Source organism: Indicator indicator, chromosome 32, assembly GCF_027791375.1.
Source record: "Indicator indicator isolate 239-I01 chromosome 32, UM_Iind_1.1, whole genome shotgun sequence".
NCBI classification, from domain to species: domain Eukaryota; kingdom Metazoa; phylum Chordata; class Aves; order Piciformes; family Indicatoridae; genus Indicator; species Indicator indicator.
This window is the reverse complement of record NC_072041.1, coordinates 895,799-913,595: the sequence shown is the minus strand read 5'-3', so window position 1 is coordinate 913,595 and position 17,797 is coordinate 895,799. Positions and strand designations below refer to the sequence as shown.

General features: G+C 56.4%; 1 protein-coding gene across 1 annotated transcript in view; it reads right to left on the bottom strand.

Moving 5' to 3' along the window:
* MEGF6 (multiple EGF like domains 6) overlaps positions 1 to 17,123 on the bottom strand; it is a 79,304-nt gene extending 62,181 nt beyond the window's left edge. The window contains exons 1-3 of the mRNA XM_054394820.1: positions 17,038 to 17,123; positions 14,740 to 14,874; positions 10,714 to 10,823 (exon numbers count right to left, since the gene is read on the bottom strand). Coding sequence (XP_054250795.1) covers positions 10,714 to 10,823; positions 14,740 to 14,874; positions 17,038 to 17,123 — 331 coding nt within the window. The remainder of the gene's footprint in view (positions 1 to 10,713; positions 10,824 to 14,739; positions 14,875 to 17,037) is intronic.
* Between the last annotated feature and the right edge of the window lie 674 nt (positions 17,124 to 17,797).

Sequence of the window (17,797 nt, the reverse complement as noted above, 5' to 3'; positions counted from 1 at the left end):
CCAGCTCAGCCTTCTCCTCTGGCTTGCTGCACAGCCAAGCCCCACACACAGCAGCTCAGCAATGCCACCTTGCAGGGGGGGAGTAAAAGATGCTACACCCCTACACGGAGAGCACTTGAGAGGATCAAACATCTCTGAGAGGCAAGAGGCAGCAGCAAAGGCTAAACAAGATGTGCTGCAGAGCTGCTGAGAGCTGGCCCAGCCCTGGTGAGAGCTCTGCCTTCAAAGCAGGGAGAGTTAATGCAGGGAGAGCTCAAATATTATCACTTTCAACAGCTCAGCAGAGCAGGAAGGGCAACATCTCACCCCTGGGAGCCAGACCCATTGGGTACCTCCTGCTTTCCAGCCAGGGTAAACAGGGGCTGGCTGCTGCTGCAGGCTGGCCAGCAAAAATATCCCATGCTGAAAGGTCTGATAGGAGTCTGGCCAGCTCTGAGAGCAGCCTGCCCCTAACACAAACACCTCTGTGTTCCCTTCCAGAGAAGAAAAGGCAATGCTGTTAAGATCAGCCACAGAGATTGCTGGCAGAGGAATGAGCCCATGGAGCATGGCTGCAGAGCTCCATCCCCTCTGCCTGACTTCCAGGCTGCTCTCATCAGACAGCCTCAGCAGGAGCCCTCTGGATCACACCTGCATCCATAGAATCCTAGGATGCTTCGAGCTGGAAAGGGACCTCCAGGATCACCCAGTCCAACCCCTGGGCAGGGACACCTCCCCCTAGCCCAGGCTGCCCAAAGCTTCTCCCAGCCCAATGCTGCACAGCCCCAGTCTGTGGGGAGCTGCTCCTTGGGGAGGTTTCATCATCTCAGAGACCAGAGAGCTGCTTTTGTAGGTGACAGATGAGGGCAAAAGGCTTCTCTGACTCACCAGGATGAGTCTCTCCTCACCACTCTGCTCTGCAGCAGCTTCCAGCCTCACAGGGCAGGGAAATAAAAGCCAACCCTCAGCCAAGGCCTTGCTGACCTTTTAAGAGCCAAAGCCCTGACCTGGGGTCCCTCATCCAAGGGAGGTAGCAGCAGTGGAACTCAGGGTGGATTTTCCTTCCCTTCACAATAAGTCTGTGATTCCCCTTTAAAGAAAACCCTCCTTGGGGGTCTTAGAAATGTGGGCTTGATTTTCAAAGCTGCAACCAATTATGGCTGTGGGGATGGCTGAACATTTCCAAATGTGGAAGTGCTTTTTACCTCTCAGGTTGTGCACAGGAGGACATCCAACCCCTGCTTGATTGATTGGGAGGAGAGAGGCTCTGACATAAAGATTGCAGGGACAGCTGAAGGGCTGCTTGTTCCCTGGAGAGCCCTGGCAGATGTGCAGACAGCCTCAGGGGCTGTCCCCCTGGGCTCTGGGCACTGCTTCTTCCTCCTTCTGCTCTAGTTGGAGGTGTCCCTGCTGACTGCAGGTGACCCTCGAGGGTCCCTTCCAACCTGATGCATTCTGTGAGTGTGAAATGAAGACTTGTGCCACACTGACCATGGGGCAGGGGACTCACAACCATCCCACACAAGGCACTGTACCAGCTGAGCCCAAGGAAAGCCTCTGGCTGCAAGAAACTCAGCTCCAGCTGGAAGAGGAGGCTTGGAATGAGCAGAGCCTGAAGCCAACAGCACCAGGGAGGGTTTGGCCAAGCTACAGCTGGTACCTGAGGAGCATCTCCTTGCTTTGTGACCTGTGTGCCTTCAGGGCCTTCCAGGCATTTCTAAATGGAGGGAACAGCAATTTAAAGTTCCTTAAAAGCTCAGGGATTCCTTATTTGACCCAACTTGAATCAGCTTCCTCCTGTGACCACAGCACAGCCCTGTACTGAGGGCAGGCAGCAGGGAGGGCAGGCAGCCCCCAGGGTGGTTGTGCAGCACAGGACTGTGCTTTGCAGCAGGGCAGAAGCATTTTCTCTGCCAGCAGCCAGCTTCCCAAACAGCCCAGGCTGTGGCCAGGGAAAGCAGAGAGCAGATCCTTGGAGCTGGGAAGGTAAAACAGTGGCTGGGATAAGAAGGCCCCACAGCAGTGGGGCATCCCTCGCTCTGAATCCTTTCCCCTTCCCCCTGGGAATGAAAGGAAGGGCTCGGGAAGCCCCAACTCACCATACTGACAGCGAGGCCCTTGGAAGCCAGGGGGGCAGTGGCAGGGCTGAGAGGATCCCTCTGCACAGTTTCCTCCGTTGAAGCAAACCCCAGAGCTGCAGACAGCTGCAAGGAGGAGGCAGAAAATGATGCCTGAGATGGTGGTTGGAGACCACAAGCCCTAAGAGACATCCTGATGGCCTTCCCACAGCCCTGCAGCAAGCTTGGGTCGCTGTAAAAATGCCACTGAAGCATTTCTTGGAAGGCTCTCTGCTGGCTGAGGTGGGAGATGCTCATCCTTGGAGCTATGCCAGGGCAGGCTGGGCATGGCTCTGAGCAACCTGCTCCAGCTGAAGGTGTCCCTGCTGGCTGCAAGGGCTTGCACTGGATGAGCTGCAAGGTCCCTTCCAACCCAAACCACTCTGTGATTAACTCACAAAGTGATGCTCAAAGCCTCCCAGGATGGAGGGCAGGAAGTCAAAGGCCCCAGAGGATGTCTAAGAGCTTTCCTTAGTGTGGCTCAGTGAGAACTTGCAGGAAGACCCCAGCAGAGCTCCTGGGTGGGTTGGTGAGGAAACAAACCAGCAGTCAGCAGAGGACTGGTGCAGACCCAGGCCAGATCTGGTGGCAGCAAAGGGAAGTTGCTTAGCTTGAAGCTGGAGGCATCTCTCAGGAAGAAGCCACTAGGGAAGCTGCTTCCCACCTCTGTGCTGAGCTCCCTGGGGAGCTGGGCACCCAAACATGGCATCACCTTCCCCCTGGCCCAGGGTGAAATGGAGCTAAACTGCAAGGAAGCCTGAGCAGCCAGGGGCTCTGTTCTCAGGCACTGGAGTGTGAAATGGACACAGAGGCAGAGAATGCTCAATTAGGCTGCTGAAATCCACCTTTCCAACTGCCCAGCCCCAGCCTCCTGCCACCCAAAGCCCTGCTCCTTGCAGCTCAGGACAGGCAGCCAGGAGCTGAGGTTCCCCTCTGCAGTGGGCTGCTGCCCAGGGCTACAGTGCTGCACCCAGTGGTGCTGTCACCTGCACCCTGTTCTGCCAGAGGGTGAGGAGGCAGAACAAGCAATTCTCTGCCTTTTGAAGGCCATTTCAAGGTTCAGACAATGACATTTTCTCTCTGCTCACTGATCTGGACACAGCTGTGCTGCCAGCCAACTTCTCTCTGCTTGCTTTCTCCTGCACCTTCCTTTTTTTCATTCCCTTTTCACTCCCATTGACCAAACTGTAACAGAACCCAGGGACAACAGCCCTGGGCAGGAATACCTCTGTAAAAACCATGGAGAACCAGCTCCTGAGGAGCAAAAAGAGCTTCAGCTGCCTCTGTGCTGCAAGAGATGCTGTGGCAGCCTCTGATCCTACAGCTGCCTCCTGCCTGTCCCTGATCCTACAGCTCCCTCCTGCCTGTCCCTGATCCTACAGCTCCCTCCTGCCTGTCCCTGATCCTACAGCTCCCTCCTGCCATTTCCTGATCCTACAGCTGCCTCCTGCCTGTCCCTGATCCTACAGCTCCCTCCTCCCTGCTCCCAGCTCCTGCTCAGCCCAGGCTGGACCATGCAGGAGAGTCCATGGTAGGACCCAGTCCTGCAGCTCTCACTCACCCACCCCAAGATCCTGCTCAGCCTCAGCTGCATCCTGGCCAGCCCTGAGTCAGCAGCAGCAGCAGGACTGATGTGCTGCAGCCCAGGCAGCCCAGGCAGGAATGCCCTCTGAGTGCCAACTGTGTCACAGTCACCTGTGCCCAGGAGCCTCGTGCCCCACTGCTCCAGCTGCTGCAGCCAGACAACACAATCATTTCAAGGAGCTGAAATGGCAGCAGGCAGAGCTGGCAGCCCCAAACCTGCTGGCTCAGAGGCAGAATTCCTGGAAGGAGCAGAGAGGCAGGGGCTGCTGGAGCCAAGCACAGCTCACCCTGCCATGCACCCTGGCTCCTGTGCCAGCTGAAGCAGGCTCCTGCCAGCAGGCTCAGTGAACCATCAACCTGCAAACACATCCTGCACCCTCAGGAAGATGCCAAACCTCCTCTGCTGAAGCAAAGATGAGATTTGGCTTTGGCTTCAGTGGAAACAAGAGGGGGTGGGGGGAAATGAGCCCAGTGGTTTTGTGCTGCTAGGAGAGCCTGAGGCTGTTCCAGTCCCACAGCCACACAGGGGGGGAGCAGCTGCTGGCCAGCATCAGCTGAGCACAAGCAGTGAGTGCCCCATGGTCAGCATTTCACAGTCTCACAGATTGGGTTGGGTTGGAAGGGACCTTCAAGATCCTCCAGCTCCAACCCCCTGCCACGGGCAGGGACACCTCCCACCAGCCCAGGCTGCTCAAGGCCTCATCCAGCCTGGTTCTGAACACCTCCAGGGAGGGCACATCCACAGCCTCCCTGGGCAACCTGTGCCAGCGTCTCACCAGCCTCTCTCTCAATTTCCTCCTCATCTCCAGCCTCAGCTGGGCTATTAGGTGCAGCTGGCGGTGCTGCTGCAGCCCATGTGCCCAGCAAGCCATGCCCAAGAAAAGCACCTTCCAGACTCCTACCAGAACTGCTCCCTGCTGGAAGCTCCACCAGGGCTGTTCTGAAGGACTTCACCTGGTGAAGGAACAGCCAAGAAAGTTTCAGACTTGTCAGAGCCCTGCATGCTCCTGGCCACTCTTGTGTCATGTCCACAACTCCTCACCCTGGGTCCACACCAGGCAGGTAAACAGCACAGCAGCACCTCCTGTGCTACCCTCCCCTGGGCTCAGGAGTGCCGACAGCCCAGAGGGATGAGGAAATCCAAAACACCTCCTGAGGAGCCCTTTTTGCCCTTCTTCAAAGCTCCAAGGCTGCCAGCTCTGCATGTCCTGTAAGGAATCAGCTGGAGGTAGCAGCAGCAGGTCCAGAAACAGCTCTCAGCTCCTCAGTGTGTTCAGTGAGGGCCCAGGAGATGCTGGTGGCATTGGAGGGCAATTTGTGGCCCTGGACATGGGCCAGGGGAGAAGTTCCCATCCAGAGGGCTCTGGCCAGCCATGAACTGGCTCTGTTGCAGCCACCAGCTGCCCATCCAAAGGCTGTGATTAAGTCCCAAGCCTGTGTGGGGCCACCTGGAAACAATTCCAGCAGCACTCCCGGAGCAGTGGCTTCCACCCTGCAGCTTTCCCCTCCTGTCTGCAAGCAGGGAGTCCCCCTGGGCTTCTCCTCCCGTTCCAGCTCAGGCTGTAACTCATCAGTGTCAGGGGAAGCAGGTCTGTGGTTACACATTTGGTGCTGTGTCATCAGAAGCAGGGAGGGAAGGCACCCAGCACAGGCTCCCAAAGTGCCTCCGAGTCCTTGGCACAAACCTGCCCTGTGCCTGCTCCAGAGCAGCAGCAAGAGCTCAGGAGGAGAAGGAATCAGGGATGGAAGCAGTGCAAGGAGGTGTCTGCATTTCTGGGGCAGGCTGGCAGGACATCTTGTGCACAGCAGAAGATAAATTGCCTTGTTCAAAGATAATTTGGGACTCTGAGGCACGAACACAAGCTCAGAGGTGTGGGGGAGCAGCTGCTGCCTGCCCCAAAGCCTTCTCTCCTGTCACTGCTCTGCTGGAGGCTCTGGAGGCAGGGGGGGATGTGTGTGTGGGGGGGGGGAATCTTGTTTTGGTGGAGCAAGAATCCCCTAAAGTTAACAGAGATAACCTGGGCAGGGCCCTTTCTGCCCCCAGCCTCAGCTCCAGCCTCCTCTCTGCTCATTAAAGATGATGAGGATGATGATGACAATGTACTCAGTGCAGGGCAGATTCCCATCCTCAAAACTCCTAAATGCTGGGAGCTGCACAAAGCTCCTCAGCAGCTCACCTGAGGCTGCCTCCTGATGCTGGTTTGGAGAGGGGAAGGGGCCCTTGGCTTTGGGGCTCAGTGGAAGCCAAAGCACTGAGTCAAAGCCTGGTGGTAGCCAGCCCCTGGAGGCTCTCTCAGCAGCTCTTCACACAGCTCTGATCCCAAAGCAATCAGTTCCAGCCTGCTCTGCATGGAAATCCACTCACCCCATGGTGAAGCTTCCCTCTCTTCTCCTACCACTTACCCAGGACTGGCTCTGCTTTTCTCTGCAGAAATGAACTTCCTCATTTCCCCCTGCTGCTAGATCCTGGGACTGTGTCACTGCTCTGGGGTGATGCAGGAGGTTTGTGAAGGTTCAGGTGGCCAGGACATTCCCAGGGTGGATATCAAATCCCACAGCCATGCCAGACAAAGCCATGGAGTCACGTTAAGGATGTTTGCTCCATCACTGCCTTCCCAGCACACAGCTTTGAGGCACAGCTGGAGGCCATTCCCCTGCTCCACCTCTCCAGCCTGAGCAACACCTCCAGCTCCTTCCAGGTCTTGCTGTCACTGACACCCAAAAACTCTGCACCTGAGGTGCACTGGAGCTGAACCGCTCCTGCCTCAGTGGAGGCTCCTTCGCGGACCTGAGGATTTTCTAATCTCCTCCCCTAAAAGGAGGTCATTTAGGAACACAAAGGTGGCATTGAAGTGCCCCCACTCACCCCCACGAGGCAATGAAGCAGTGATGAATGTGGGTTCAGAAATCCACAGAGTTCCTCATCTCACCACTCAGGCACTTTTCACAGCCACCTCTCCCTGGGGACCATGGTGAGCCCACATCCATCCCATGCACAGCACTGGGGCTGGACTTGGGACTCTGGCACCAGCACCACCCTGAGTGCTGAGGCCACACCTCAAATCCTGGGGTCAGTTTTGGGCCCCTCACCCCAGGAAGGACATTGAGGGGCTGGAGAGTGTCCAGAGAAGCTGGTGAAGGGCCTGGAGAGCAGGGCTGGGCAGGAGTAGGATGATCCCTGCCACTGCTTCCTCCCCTGCAGACCAGACCTCCCCAGCTCCCCCTGCCCCTCCTCACAAGCCTTCTCCCTCTCCTGTCAGAACCAACAGGGTGGCCAAACTGCACAGCCAAGTGGTTTGCTTTCCCCTGAATCCTTCACCTCAACCACCAAAACAGCAGCCTTTAGGCAGGGTCCCATCCAGCCCAGCCTGGTGCTCAGCTCAGCAAGACCCCCAGGCACAACAAAGGCAAAGGCTGGAGGCGACTGCAGCCCCACAGTGAGGGCTGAGGAGCTGGGGTGTTATTGTTGGCTCTGCCCCAGATTTCCTGAATGAGCAGCACAATTCCCTGCTCTGTGCTTCAGGCTGGCACAGGGAGGCTGCAAACCACCATAACCTACTTCCCAACCCCACTGGGTCCCCCAGCACAACGCTGGCTGAGCCCTCTGCAAAGTGCCTCCTAATTCAGAGCGACATCGTGGCAGGCAGTGAGATCTGGGGAAGGATAATGATATCGTTGTGGGGAAGGGGGGAAGAGAGGGGAGAAGCTGGGGGAAGTGTCACCTGCTGCCTGAGAAGCCTGCCAATGGCTTAGTGAGGACTTAGCAAGGTGAGAGGCCTGGGAAGCAGAGGCAGGGCTGGTTTGAAGGGGCAGTGCTGGGGAGCAGCTCTTCTCCTGCAGGCTGCTGGAGGGACAAGATGCCCACACCCTGCCTGGGCAGAGAGGGGCTCCCAGGGCAGCACGCATCAGGGGCTCAGCCAGCACCAGGCTCCAGCCCAGGTACAAGGTTCAGAAGTTCAATCAAAGCCCTTTCAGCTGACAAAACAATGAGCCCCCAGGAGCCAAGAGGTGATGCACAAAGGGAAAGCAGCCTGATGGGGAAATTAAATTGGTAGCCAAAGACATTTCCTGCTCAGCCTCCCAACCTGGGGCTGCTGACCCCCGAGGCCAGCTCAGCTGGCTCCAACCTGCCTGTGGAGCTCTCCTGCATGGCCAGGATGCTGGGGCTGTGCAGTGAGCCCAGTGTGGGTGCTGAGGCACCCAGCCCTGCATGGTGAGCCCAGTGTGGCTGCAGGTGACACCACAACCATGCCCAGGTCACCAGTTCTACATCTTCTGGCAATGGTCTCCTCCTCAACCTCTGCCATGCTTCCTGCTCTCCTTGGTGCCTTTCTGCCTCACCAGGGCATTTCTGAACGTGGCAGGGGCTGGCCCAAGAGCACAGACAGGATGTCTGCATTTGAGCTCCAGCTCCTCCATGCATTCCAAGAGCCAGGGACTCGGTGGGACTCAGCTTTTCAGCATCTCCAGCTGAAAGCAGAGGCTGTGGGGCTCAGCAGACAGGCAGGCCCCTTGTGCTAATCAGCAAGGGCTTTAGCTGTGCTGTTGAACCCATCTGGAATTTAAGTAGCATCTCAGAGGCCACTTGAAACTGAGAAGCCTGGTCTCAAAGTCAAACTATCAGTAGGCAGGCAGGGGGAGAACCTGATGCCATGCTAGAAATGCAGAGGGTGTCTTGACTCCTGACCTCCCTCCTCCCCAAGCAGCACTGAGCAGATGTTCTCCAGGACACAGGGCAGTGGACACACAAAGAGCCCTCAGGCCTCTGCCACCAGCAGAAGAGGGGACAGAAAGCAGGCACACTGCAAGGGACCTGGGCACCCTGCCTGGGCAAGGTGAGATCTGCCAGCCCCAGGGGTGCTGGCAGCAAGCACAGCTCTCACAGCTTCAACTGGCTCAGCACCAGAGGAACAAAGACATCAACCATCCTGTGGGACCCAGGAGATCTCTGTGGAGCCATCAGCCTTCAGTTCACTTGGCTTCAGAGCTGCTTTTTGTAGCCCACCAGCAGCAAAGGTCCTGACCCACCCCAGAACCCCACCAGCAGCAAAGGTCCTGACCCACCCCAGAACCCCACCAGCAGTTTCTGCTGCACTTCTGGAGCTGGTCCCTCTGCTGCAGAGGGCAGGGGGCAGCTGCCCCAGGAGCTGTTAAGGAGCAGAGCAAACCAGAGGAGCTGCCTGCCACAGGAGTATGATGCAGGAGGCTTTGGGGTCAGCCAGCCAGAGTCAGTTTCCAGCCGCTGGGGCAGGTCGGCAGCCCGGGAGCAGAGGTGGGGGCGGAGCTGCTGCCCTGCGTCTGCAGCCTCTATGCTTCCTGCCAGCATCCCCCCTGGCTGCCCATGCACCCCGCGGTGCCACTCTGGGATGGGGAAGTTAACGGGTGGAAGCAAGGAAGAGCAAGGAGGCTGGAAGGTGTCCTTCAGCTGACGCTCCAGGTGCAAAACCTCCACCAGCTCCTGGGAATCACTGCCGGGGATAAACAAGAGCCATTGGGGAGGGAGCAACAGGAACTACTCGGCAGGAACACCAACACCAGGGCGCAGCCGGCAGCCAGCCTGACCCCAGCAGGGACCCTCGGAGTGTTTTGCACTCCAAAGGAGCTGGACCTGCCTCTCCTTCCTCCTCCAGACCCACTCACAGCCAGCAGCCTGCTGACCACCGCTGCCCCGCCCCCGAGCGCTGCTGCTGGTGGGGAGGAGGAGTTCAGAGGTTGCCCTGAGCACCTTCATTTCCTTTCCTCTGCTTCCTTCCTGGATGGAATTACTCATTTCCTCTGTAGGAAAAACCATTCTGGGAGGCACTTTGCTGGGTTCACCCAAGGTTGTTATCTGCTGGCTGACAGCAGGGTGTCAGGGACCCACACAGCTGCCTTGGCACTGTGGGGATGCTCTGCTGGCTTGGAGGCTTTGGAGCAGGCAGAACAAGGTTTGGGTGCAGCCAGACCTTTCTTTTCTTTCCTTTTTCTTGTTGTTCTTTTAAACCTTTGCTTCAGGATCAAAGGCAGGGAAGGTACAGAGAGCCTCTTCAGAGAACAAAAGCTGACTGCCTGTGGGAGTTTTCCCTACACTGAAGGTCAACTACATCCCCAAATCAGCTTTACAATGGAGCTGGGCACAGGCAGCCTTCATCCCCTGATGCCAAGGCAGGTTGGAGCTCAGAGCCTTTGTTGGTTTGCCTGCCACAGCAGAAGCTGCTTTGCTATGGTGAGGGCAGGAGCATAGCCCCAGAGCCTGGGGGAGGGCAGATCAGAGCCAGGCAGATGCCAGGGTGCCTGTGCCTGCCTTGCTGGGGACATTCATTGCTGCACACAGGCTCAGAGAAAACCTCTGTCTGCTTCAAGAGAAGATTTTTTCCCTCTGCTCTCAACATCTCCAAAGCAAAGCTGAAGTTAAACATTTCCCCAGCTGGATGTGGCTGCAGTGTGCAGGGCAAGGGGCTTCTGCCTCCCCTGGCAGGCAGTGCAGCCTGGGGGGAGGTGGGAACTGGGCCCCCCGAGGGTAATGCTGCCTCTGCCTTCTGCAATAACAGCAGAGAATCACTTTGTAGACCAACATTTGCTCATCCCTGGCCTGACTCATCCAAATCCAAACACACATCACAGCTTCCCTGCGTGGCAGGAGACACTTCCACCCCTGTTTGGCAGAGCAAAGACAACAGAGGAGCAAAGGAGGCCACAGAGTCCAAGAGGTCCAAGCCCTGGGTCTCAGCTCCAAGCCTGCCACGTGCCACCACCTCACCCCTGCCAGCAGTTTGCATCTGGGCTTGGCTTTACAGCCTGAGTAGCATTTGGCAACTGGATCAATGAATGGGACTCTGGAAAAGCCTTTCAGGCTGGGAGGAGAGAAGGCAGCAGGCAGAGCTTCCTGAGCAGCCAGAGGAAGCCCTCCTGGCACACAGGGACCAGAGGAAGCCCAGCTCTGGTTCAGGACATTTTTACAGCATTTCCTGCAGGCACAGGACTTGGCCTGAGCCAGAGGCTCAAGGCTGAGGGCAGCAGGGGCAGGATCCTGCCTGGCCAGCAGGGTACTTACGGTAGAGGCAGCCAAGGTCAGCCCCCAGTTGTGCCCAGCCCGGGCAGCAGTGGTACCTGCTCTGCTGCTCCAGCCTGTACTGCTGCCTGTAGCCTGTGTGGTAGGAGGTCCTGAAACACAGCAAAGCAAACACAGCCCAGCAGAGTCAGCTCCTGTGGAGAGACTGACCTGGGAAGAACAGAGGCTGTGACTGCAGCTCACACTGCACCAACCACACCAAACATACCATATCATCCACACCAACCACACCATCCACACCACACCATCCACACCAACCACACCACACCATCCACACCACACCATCCACACCAACCATATCATATCATCCACACCAAACCAACCACACCATCCACACCAACCACACCATCCACACCACACCAACCACACCACACCAACCACACCATCCACACCATCCACACCACACCAACCACACCATCCACACCAACCACACCATCCACACCACACCAACCACACCACACCAACCACACCATCCACACCACACCAGCCACACCACACCAGCCACACCAGCCACACCACACCATCCACACCAACCACACCATATCATCCACACCATCCACACCAACCACACCAAACCAACCACACCAACCACACCATATCATCCACACCATCCACACCATCCACACCAACCATACCACACCATCCACACCAACCACACCACACCAACCATACCATACCATCCACACCAACCACATCATCCACACCAAACCAACCACACCATCCACACCAACCACACCACACCATCCACACCAACCATACCATATCATCCACACCAAACTGGCCACACCACATCTCTCTCCCACCTTCCAGAAAGAGCCAGAAGCCCTCCCCAGCCCAGCCCAGCCCCAGAACATCTCCAGAGCGATGAGCACAGCCCCAGGGCTCAGCAGAGCCAGGGCAGGTCCAGCAGGAGATGTTGCACTCAGGTAGGAGCTGAAGTTCCCTTTAACAACTTCTGCTGGTTAGGTGCTGGGGCAGAGGGAGGCAGGGATTGATCTGAAGCATAAATAAATCCAAGGGACACTTCTTTCCTGGAAATCTGATGTTGTGTTTATGTGAAAACTGAGACCCTGCCACAACTTTTGAAGCTGATTTGTAAAAGGCTCCTTTGGCAGGAGATGAAACTGCTCCACCAAAGCAAAATCAGACAAACAACAACAAATATTGGGCACAGCAGATGTGTCCCTATGTGTCCACCCAAAATATTTACCCTAACTGGGGCTGGTTGTTTGGTTTTTGTCTGAATGTGGCTAAAATAGCCCTAAATCAGGGGGAGCCTTTCACTGCTGGGAGGGAAAGCTTGGGCTCCTCCTTGGGCTGTGCCAACCAGCATGTGGAGGCACAGCTGAGAGGAACAAAAGCAGAAAGCAATGATCTTGGTTTGTGTGTGTGAGAGAGAGAGAGCTGCTAACAAACTGTGAAGGAAATGCTTGTGCTGCAGGAGCAGCTGAGAAAGCCATTTAGAGTCACTCAGGACCCAGAAGAGCCAGCAAGGAGGCTCAGATCCATCTGGATCCTCCTTGTGGCCACCAGGAGCTCTTGCCCAGCCCAGGGCTTCCCCACAGCAGCAGGGTGCAGCAGAAGCCCTGCAGGACACGATGGGTGCAGGGTGGCCCCAACACCACGAGCACTGAGTGCACAAATCCTCTGCTTCTCACCCAAAATGAGGGAGGCTGCAGGGCAGCAAGCTGCCTCCTGCCTGCCTGAGCCCAGGAATGAGGAGAAGCAGGAAAGCTCCTCAAGAAACAGCAATGTAGGAGAGCTCAGAACCAATGCCAGGCTCCCCCCTGCCCCCAGCAGCACCCTGCTCAACCTCATCTCCAGCAGCCTCAGTGAGCTCCATCAGGCATCCTAAGTGGGTTCTCAAGGAGATGCAAATATTTTGACAGCCCCAGCTGCCTCGGGCTATCTGGATGCTGCAGACTGGAAAGAGCCACACAGGAGATACTTTATCTGCGCTGCTTCTGTTTTCTTTTGTGTTTTAAGGAGTCCCTGGCACAGAAAACCTCGAATGAGCCAGAACTAATGGAACTGGGGGCTGCAAAATCCTGCTGTGTCCTGCTGCTGGAAAATCCACTTCCAGCCCCTCTGGGACAGTGCTGTCAGTGCTCTGTGCTGGGTTACTGAGGGCTGACAAAGTCACCTCCTGCTGCTGGCTGAGCTGGGAAAGTGACACCGCCGGCAGCAGCAGCATCACTTTACCAGCACAAGGAGAAGCAGAGCCCAGAGGATGCTCAGCTCATCTGCTGCCTGGCTGAGTGGGCAGGACCTGTGTCCTGGGGCTGTGGGGAAAGGACTGTTCTGGTTTTTAGGAAATCCTCCAATGCAGCACTCCAGGCACAGACAGAAGTCCCACAGAACCAAAGGGGACTGGGTCTGGAATGCTCAGAGTCAGCAGACAACCACCAGATGGGACTCCAGCAGTGCCTGCAGCACCCTGAGCTGCCCAGGGGGTTGAGGAAATCAGCTCCAAGACCTCTGCACCTGCACCTCAGGGACTGGTGCTGCAGCCCCTGCTCAGCTGCTGCTGCCAGGCAGGTGGGAGAGGAAGAGCAGAGCCTGGATTTTCCTTGCTGCATCATCCATGAAGCTGCAGGCACTGAGGCCAGCCTGAGGTCAGCCCTTTGTGTGTCAGATCCTGGAACTGTCAATACGCTTCCTGAGCTGCTGGCGTTGGGTCCAACTGGAGCAGCTCCAGTGGGTGAGTCTGAGCCTGTGCAGCATCCCTGGGCTGCTGAAGCTGAGTGCTCCACTGCCCTCCATAGCTCAGCACCAGGGACTTGGCAGGACAGCTTCCATCTGCTGGAGCAAGCTCGTGGTGATGGGAACTCCTCAGAGAAATTTGGAGTGAGGGGATGAGGGACAAGGAAAGCTCTGAGGAAGTTCTGCTGGTAGTGCTCTTGCTGTCTGGCCTTTCAAATTGCTTGGGTGAAAGCCCTGACAGCAGCCTTGGGCTTCACCTCTGGGTTTTGCTCAGGAGCAGAGCTCCAGCAGTAAGTGTCCTGCTCTTCAGAATGCAGCAGCACAGAAAGCTTCTTCCTTTCAGCTCCTTGATATACAACTCCAGAACCATGAATTAAAGAGCAAAGAGGGGCAGCTGGGGCTAGAAGAGCCCCCAGCCTTTGAAGCAGGAACAGACAGGGCACGCAGCATTTCAAAGTCCTCTCTTAAAGCACAGTCAAAAACTGGACTTTGATTGCTCCTTGATCAGCACCACACAGATCTCATCACTCAGATAATTACCAGCAATTACAGAGCAGGAGGAATTCCTCAAGCCAGGACTTAAAAGCTGCCTCCAGCCCAAGATGCTGCTTTGAAACTGCCACTGTCAGCAGCGTTTTGTCCTGGCTGGGCACTGCCCCATGGGGAAGCAGGTGGAGCACAGCAGGTTGGGCACGTTAGAGCTTGGCTGCTCTTTGGGGAAGAAAAGTGCATTTTCTGCACTGCTGCACATTGTCACAGCCTCCCTCTGCAGCCCCTCCTCTCCTGGGCTCCCAGTAAAGACCAGTTGGTGGTTCAAGGGATACTGGGAAGCTGCTGAGGGGCCTGGAGTAGCTCTGTGAGGAACAAAGGCTGAGAGCCCTGGGGCTGAGAGCCTGGAGAAGAGCAGCCCCAGAGGGGATCTGAGCAATGCTCAGCAAGAGCTAAAGGCTGGGGGGCAAGAGGCTGGGGCCAGACTCTGCTCAGTGGTGCCCAGCAACAGCACAAGGGGCACTGGGCACAACCTGGAACCCAGAGGGTTCCACCTGACCACAAGGAGAAACTTCTTTGGCATGAGGCTGCTGGAGGCCTGGAGCAGGCTCCCCAGAGAGGTTTTGGAGTCTCCCCGTGGAGAGCTTCCAACCCCCCCCGGCCATTGTGCCCCTGGGCAAGCTGCTGTGGGTGCCCTGCTGGGGCAGGGGTGGTTGGACTGGATGAGCTCCAGAGCTCCCTTCCCAGGCCTGCATGCTGGGATCTGGGGATTCTCACCACACATGGAGCAAACCAATCTGGGAGAGCAGCACCCACCTGCGCTCGTAGCCTGGGCACCAGCGCCGGGCACCGCAGTCCTGCTTCCAGACACGGAGGGTGCGGACCAGGCTCTGCACACAGGGCAGCCTCTGCCCCACCACCACCAGCTCCTGCTGCACACAGACGTTGGGCCTGCAGACAGAGGGGGACAGAGGCCAGGGTGAGGCTGGAGACTGGGAGAAATTCTCTGCAGTGAGGCCGGGGAGGCACTGGAAGAGGTTGCCCAGGGAGGCTGTGGAGTGCCCATCCCTGGAGGTGTTTGGCTGAGGAGCTTAGGGCTGTGGTCTGACAGCTGTGTGCAGGGAGGTTATAGGTGGGCTCAGGGACCTTAAGGTGTTTTCTATGAAGCAGTATCTACAGATGGGAAATGGTCACACAGAGAGAGGACATTTGAGTCATCCCAGGGTGGAGTCATCCTGCTCCATCCTGAAATGCCGAGGCTCAGACACAGCAGGGGAAAGCCAAAGCAATGTGGGTTCATAGCATGGCACCCCAGGGAACATCAGGGACAGTGGGAATCTGCTGGCATTCCCTACCTCTAGAACCTGGGACACTTGGAACACGCAGCAGGTACTCTTGCACTGATACACTAAGGTTAATCTTTAGCCTGAGACTAGAGGGGATGGATCAGAAAAGAGGCAGCAGCCTGCACAGTGGCAGCAGAGGAATTTCTGTGCTTGGCCATTCTGCTTTTTTTGCACCCAGAGGATTCTTTTCCTGCCTCCTGCCATGCAAACACCAAGGCTGTCTAACACTGCTTTAAATCAGAGCCCATTTTGCTGCCTTCACTGCTTTCCTGCTCATTCAGAGCTCAGGGCTGGGGGATGAATTGCAGCCAATAAAGTGCACAGCTGTAAGTCACTAAGAAATCAGGGAAACACCATTTGCACTTTATTTTTGTTTCTAACCCAGACTTCTCCTTCACCAAATAGGAGTCAGTGGTTTTAACTAAGAACAAAGAGAGAACCTTTCATCCCTGACTGGAGTTATTTGTCACCACTTCTTCAAAAGTCCTTCAAAAAGGACCAAGACCCTTCACAAAATGTTTTCTTTTCACAAAAGTCCTTTCTAGAAAGAAAGTTAAACTAAATAACTTGGCTGTGGTGAGACATAGAGATTGCAGCTGGCATCTGACTGCTCCAGGGTGCTGTTACCATGGGCATTAATGGCACGTTTCCTTCCCCCTCTACTTTGCTCTCAACCCTCTCCTCTTGCCATCCCCACAAGTGGCCACTGAGCTTTGGCTTCTGGAGCCCCACGCACCTCACTTCATGCCACAGCAGCCCCTGGCACTGATGGTGGCTGCCAGAGGAGCTGCAAGCTGCTGCAAAGTGAGGATTTCCCTACCCCCAGGTGTCACCATACCCTGGAACCTCCTCTGCCACCAGCCCCTCACTCCCTCACCTCCAGCCCAGCTACAGGACTGAAGGGATGGAGACAAGGTTGCAGCAGCACCACTTTGGTGTAATTCATGGCAGGGAAGAAAGGTCCTTGTGTGCCCCAGAGAGCGGCTGTGTGTGTAACAGCATCAGCAGCGCTGTCCTGTGGGAAGGGACAGCACTTCCCAGGCACCGGAGGGCTCTTTTCTCTGAGGCTTTGGCACAAGTCTCATCTGCAGGGTCTCATCCAAGGAGTCCTAAAGTACTTGTCAAGGCAGAGCACAAAGTCTGTGACACAGGGAGGAAAAAAGGCATCTTTCTGCCAGCCCTTTCCCTGCTCAAAGGGACCCTTTTCAGCCCAAAGGTTAAAAGCATCAGGGGAGCAGCCTGGAGTCAGCACACCACGCAACACTGGGCTCATTTACAGAAAGAATTAGAGCAGTCCCCCTGCATCCAGACATCATCTTCTGGCAGGAGACCAAATTTGCAAGGAAGTTTTCCAAAGAAGCCAAATGATTAACACCAAACTGTAACTGTAAAATCTAATTAAACAGAACGGGCTCCGTGCTGCCAGGGGAGCGGCAGAGGGGGGAAGGAAACGTGCAGGGAGACAGAGACACACAGCGAGCGATAGACCCAGCAGGTCTGCGAGGAAAGGTCAGGCTATTTGCACAACAATTGCTCGCACATTTCACTTCCAAACGCTCAGTTACCTCCTGCAAGCAAAGGCTCCCCAGATTTTTCCACTTCTCTCCCCTTTCTGTACCAGAGAAAACAGCAGCGAGCAGCTCTCCCACCCCCTCACTCTCCCTGCTCCTCCCTTCACCCCTGATGCTAAACCGCTTTATTTAGCTTCTCCTTTGCAGCTCCCTGCCCTATAAATGCACTTCTGGGTCTCTCTCCCATCGCTACTCACATGTGGGGCTGGAGTTTGGTGCCCGCGGCCAGCGAAGCTGCTCGCAGTGCGAGGATGAACGACAGAGCCACGGCAGGAAGCTCCATCGCAGCAGCTCCTGTCCCCCGCCGGGATGCTGCCAGGGAGAGCTCCCGAGTCCCTGCTCCCCAAAGGATGCTGCTGGACACCTCCTTTTGCCCACTTGCCGTTGTGCCTCTCTCTTGCAAAGCACAACGCGATGGGGGCGCAGGGGAAGGAGCAGCTTTATCCCTCCTGGCTGCTCCCTCCCGGACAGGCTCAGTTCAGCAAGTTCCTCCAGCCCACGGGAAAGGCTTCCAGTGCGGCTCCTCCGCGGGTCTTCCCCCGAAGCAAACCTGGCTGCTTGTGCTCATTTGCTCGCCGTGAAACGCACCAGAGTGACTTCTCCTCCTAGCATCTGCTTCTCCACAAAGCCCAAGGACCTGGCGGCTCACAAAACCTGGGCTGTGTCCAGCAGCGAAGCCCCATGTGGGCTGAGCTGCTCCGGAGTCCCGATCCACTTCAGCAGCAGTAAGAAGGGAAGGGAAGAGGAAGGCTGCTTTCCTGCACACCCAGAAGTCACCTTCCAGAGAGCATTCCCCGAGGCGGGCAGGGTGCTCCTTTATCCCATCCACATCACTGAAACGATCCTTCTGCTACAGGTCCTCTGGAGACAGGATCCAGCAGCTCCTGCACACACACACACACCAGGAGCAGCTTCCCTGCATTTTAAGGCAGTAACCAAACTTTCCTCCTGTCTTTC